Raw genomic sequence first — 4542 nt, 5'->3', positions numbered from 1 at the left:
AGAGAGAGAGAGAGAGAGAGAGGAGGAAGCAGGTTCTCCACCGAGCAGAGAGCCCGATGCGGGACTCGATCCGAGGACCCTGAGATCATGACCTGAGCCGAAGGCAGCGGCTTAAACCACTGAGCCACCCAGGCGCCCCTGGGTCTGTGGATCTTATCCGCAGCAGTGGAGGGCAGCTAGTGCGGGTGCTGAAGCCTTACCACCACTTGTTAGCCGCAAGACACAGAGCAGCTGCCTGCCTCTCACTGCTTCCGCATCCCCATCTATCAAGAGGAAGGATGAGAGTATCCAGCTCAGGATTGTTTGGGAAAAGTCAATGAGTTGATACACGTGAAGGACTTTGGCTAATGCTTGGGACGTGCAAAAGTGCCCGATAAGCGTTAGTTGGTTTGGGTTGGTTTGTTGCACTAGCCTCCCCTTCCCCCTACCCCATACAGGCTCTGAGACCACCAGTAATCTGTAGGGCAGCTGTGTGCAAATGAGAAAAAGCTGGGCGGGTGCCGCACCATGCTGCGGTGCATGGCCTCGTAGAAGAGCACGGGAGGACCTTGGTGTCTGGTGGCCTCTTGATTGGGCGCCTAGTGCAGGGAACAGCCTGCGTGATGGTCCGTGCTAGGCTTGGTCGCTGGCCCCCTGGACTTGACCGCTCAGAGGGGATGACACGTGCTCACATGCAGAGTTAATGAATTAGCAGTATAAAGAACCAGCTGGTCCAGTTTAGGAGCTCAGATATGGAGATGTCACCATGCCTGAACTGGTCAGAAGGGGTCCAGTGGAAATGGTGTCACTGGAGGAAACAAGGGGAGAGGCACCAGCCCAGGGGGCCAGCACACACCAAGCGTGGGGGCGGCGGGACCAAGTGTGGACACTCTAGGAAGAGCTAGTGCTCCAGGGGTTCCCGCCCAGGTGGCGTGGAGGGTCTTGGCATCTGTGGCCCTGGGGCTGGCGCCCCTGCTCAGGCCCATGCCCACTCCCCAGGTGGTGTGCCCGGTGGTATATTGTAGCATCATCTACTGGATGACAGGCCAGCCGGCCGAAACCAGCCGCTTCCTGCTGTTCTCCGCCCTGGCCGCAGCCACCGCCTTGGTGGCCCAGTCTTTGGGGCTGCTGATTGGAGCTGCCTCCAATTCCCTCCAGGTGGGAGGGCTGGCCCTTGGGGATCTGGGGAGGGGATGGGGTCTGGTGGGAGGAAGCAGAGGCTGACACCAGGAGTGGAAGGGATCTCTGGGAAACCGCAGGGCCACCCCTGTCCCGGTCACTCCTGTAATGGCCCGGTCCCCTTCCTTCCCCTCCAGGTGGCCACCTTTGTGGGCCCAGTTACCGCCATCCCTGTCCTCTTGTTCTCCGGTTTCTTTGTCAGCTTCAAGACCATCCCTACTTACCTGCAGTGGAGCTCCTACCTCTCCTATGTCAGGTCAGTGCCGCGGCCCGCACCATCCATCCCTGCTCCTCCCTGCAGGAGCCCAGGCTCCAGGGAGGACAGAGTGGCTGCTGGGCCCCGGCAGTCTGCCCAGGGAACAGGGACCCTATGCTCTGTATCCAGCTCTGATGTCCCCGCGTGCACAGGTATGGCTTTGAGGGTGTGATTCTGACCATCTATGGCATGGATCGAGGCGATCTGACCTGCTTGGAGGAACACTGCCCTTTCCAGAACCCGCAGAGTATACTCCGAGCGCTGGATGTGGAGGATGCCAAGCTCTACCTGGACTTCCTGGTCTTGGGCATCTTCTTTCTGGCCTTGCGGTTGCTGGCATACCTTGTGCTCCGTTACCGGGTCAAGTCGGAGAGATAGAGCCTTGCGCCGGCCTGCGCCCCAGCCCCCGCAGCGGAAGCCCCCAGCCCCAGCCCTCTGGGACTGTTTTAACCTTGTAGACTTTGGCACGGGTTGCTGGTGCAGCCACGTTCTCCTCTCTCAGCTCCTCCCCGGGTTGGCTGCTGGACTGCGCTCCTAGCCGTGGCCATGGTCGTGGCCACGGGGGGCTCCAGCCCTCCCCACCATGTCCAGGAGTCTTCCCAGTTGATGCAGTTTATAGCTTCCTCCCTACTCTCTCCAACATCTGCATGCAAAGACCACTAGGAGGCTGCCACCCTCCTTCCCCCACCTCGTCCCCTGTCTCTGCTGTCTGCTTGGGAGCCCCAGGTTCTCCAGGCCCCCATTTACAACTGACCAAAGTGGCCCCCTCTGGGGCTTCCCACCACACAAGTGTTTGTAAACTGGGCTGATCTAAGGTTCGGGTTCCAGGGCTGGGCCCTGGTGGGGTCCCCTGGAAGTCCCATTTGGACATTGGAATGGAGCAGGGAAGGCTCTGGAAGTCTCTTCCTCCTCCTCACCTTCTCCCCACCCCCAGACCTGGCTGATTTGGGCAATCTGCTGGAACAGAAGCTGGTTTTTCTGTCTGGGTCGTTCCTCCCAATCCTGGGTATTGGAGAGGCCTGGGAGCCTGGGATGCCCTGTCCCCTTCCCTGTCCCCTTTGGTCGGGGGTAGGGTCTGGTGGCACTGCTGCAATAATGTCTGTGTTTCTCTCCCACCTGCCACTGGAACCGGAGAATGCACTTTATTCTGGGGCGTGAGCAGGAGAAGACCAAGCCTCCTTCTTGCTTCTCCTGCCCAGTCCTGCGACACTCCCTCCCCTCCCCAGAGTTACAGGCACATACATGCGAACAGGCAATCTCAGCCCGACACACACACACACACGCTGTCCCGTATGGCTCCGAGGAGGAGTGATGGTGGCATGGTGGTGGCGGCGGCGGTGGGTGCCATAGGAAGGGCAGTACCCACCTCCTCTGGGGATGCAGCATTGACTGCACGGATGAGGCTTGTGCCGCCCAGGGTGTCCTGGGACCCGGGGTGTCTACCCCCCGAGTCTTCTTTCCCCTCCAAGTCAGGGATGGCACAGGGCACTAGCTCCCTGGAGCTCAGCAGCCAACACAAGCACAAGCATGGGCAAAATTTGGCCTTGGCCACTGCCACCCTGTGGCCCTTCTTTTGTGCATCAGGCTGGCATTCTCACTGCCCCGCCCCTTCCCCAACCGCCTGCTGGTCATTCGAGCACCTGCCTGGGTCTGTGCACACCCTCCCTACCTTCCCATCGGCCCCCCAGGGCACCAGAGCGACAGACACAGAGCATGTCTGGCTTTTGTGGTAGGTCCAGACTTGCACCACTTCTGATCTCCCCTTCCCCCAGGGCTCTCCCACTGCTTTTTCTTGTGCACACACCACTCTCCCTTCTCTTACCCTGCCACAGATTCTCCCCACCACCCAGAGATGCCACTTGTATTTGTGGGACTTTGCCCATTATTAATAAAACCTATATTTATACAGTATGCAGTGCGTGAATGGGTCCGGCCGGGGATCCTGGCCCTGTGGTCTGTGGTGGGTCTTCAGAGCACTTGAGAGAAGTCTGTGAGCTTTAAAGAGTTTGTGGCAGGGGGTGGTAAGTTAGTATATGTCAAACGAGTGAGTGTACATCCTAGGAAATACTCGTGTTGTACTTTATACATTGCAAATGCTTCGTGTTCATGATCTCAATGGAGTCCCATACCCACTCTGCATTATCCCTCATGACCACCCATTTTCCAGATGAGAAAACTGACGTGCGTTAAGTAACTTGCCTAAGGACACTTAGCTAATAGGAGTGAAAGCAGGCCTGGTAACCAGGTGTTCCTTCCTCCAGACTCCTCATTCTTGGCATTGGCCAATGGCGCTGACGAGGGTGGATCTGTAAGTTGTGTGGGTGCCCCAGGTATGTGGCATGGGTATGTTCTTTTTTTAAATTTTTAATTATTTTTAAGCATTTTCATTTTATTTTTTTATTTGACAGAGATCCCAAGTAGGCAGAGAGGCAGGCAGAGAGAGAGGAGGAAGCAGGCTCCCTGGGATCATGGCTCCCTGGGATCTTGACCCGAGCTGAAGACAGAGACTTTAACCCACTGAGCCACCCAGATGCCCCATTTTCAAACATTTTTTCATTTAAATTCAATTAATTAACATATAATGCATTATTGGTTTCAGAGTGTGATTCATCAGTCCCCCCCCCTTTTTTTTAAAGATCTTATCTGTTTATTTGACACAGCAGGGGCAGCAGTAGAGGGAGAGGGAGAAGCGGGCTCCCCAGACCCTGTGATCACGACCTGAGCCAAAGACTGATGCTTAACCAACTGAGCCCCCCAGATGCCCTTACCAGTCTTATATAACACCCAGGGCTCATTACATCACATGCCCTCCCTACTGTCCATCACCCACTTATCCCATTCCTCCCATCTCCCTCCCCTCCAGCAACCCTCAGTTTGTTTCCTATGATTAAGAGTCTCTTATGATTTGTCTCCTTCTCTGGTTTGGTCTTTTTTCATTTTTTCCTCTCTTCCCTAATGGTCCTCTGTTTTGTTTCTTATATTCCACGTATCGGTGACATCATATGGTAATTGTCTTTCTCTGACTTATTTCACTTAGCATAATACCTTCTAGTTCCATCCATGTCATTGTAAATGGCAAGATCTCATTCTTTTTTTTTTTTTTTTTTAAGATTTTATTTATTTATTTG

General features: G+C 55.3%; 1 protein-coding gene across 2 annotated transcripts in view; it reads left to right on the top strand.

Moving 5' to 3' along the window:
* LOC111153890 (ATP binding cassette subfamily G member 4) overlaps positions 1-2752 on the top strand; it is a 12912-nt gene extending 10160 nt beyond the window's left edge. Inside the window, exons 12-14 of one of the 2 annotated variants that reach the window (XM_022513182.1) lie at positions 979-1137; positions 1296-1414; positions 1567-2752. In XM_022513182.1, the coding sequence (XP_022368890.1) occupies positions 979-1137; positions 1296-1414; positions 1567-1792 (504 nt within the window). In that variant the 3' untranslated portion in view covers positions 1793-2752. The remainder of the gene's footprint in view (positions 1-978; positions 1138-1295; positions 1415-1566) is intronic. The other variant, XM_022513183.1, reaches the window with a different exon arrangement.
* Positions 2753-4542: the final 1790 nt, after the last annotated feature.

Source organism: Enhydra lutris, unplaced genomic scaffold (assembly GCF_002288905.1).
Source record: "Enhydra lutris kenyoni isolate GAN:26980312 unplaced genomic scaffold, ASM228890v2 scaffoldscaffold34, whole genome shotgun sequence".
NCBI lineage: Eukaryota > Metazoa > Chordata > Mammalia > Carnivora > Mustelidae > Enhydra > Enhydra lutris.
This window is presented reverse-complemented; position numbering and strand designations above follow the sequence as displayed.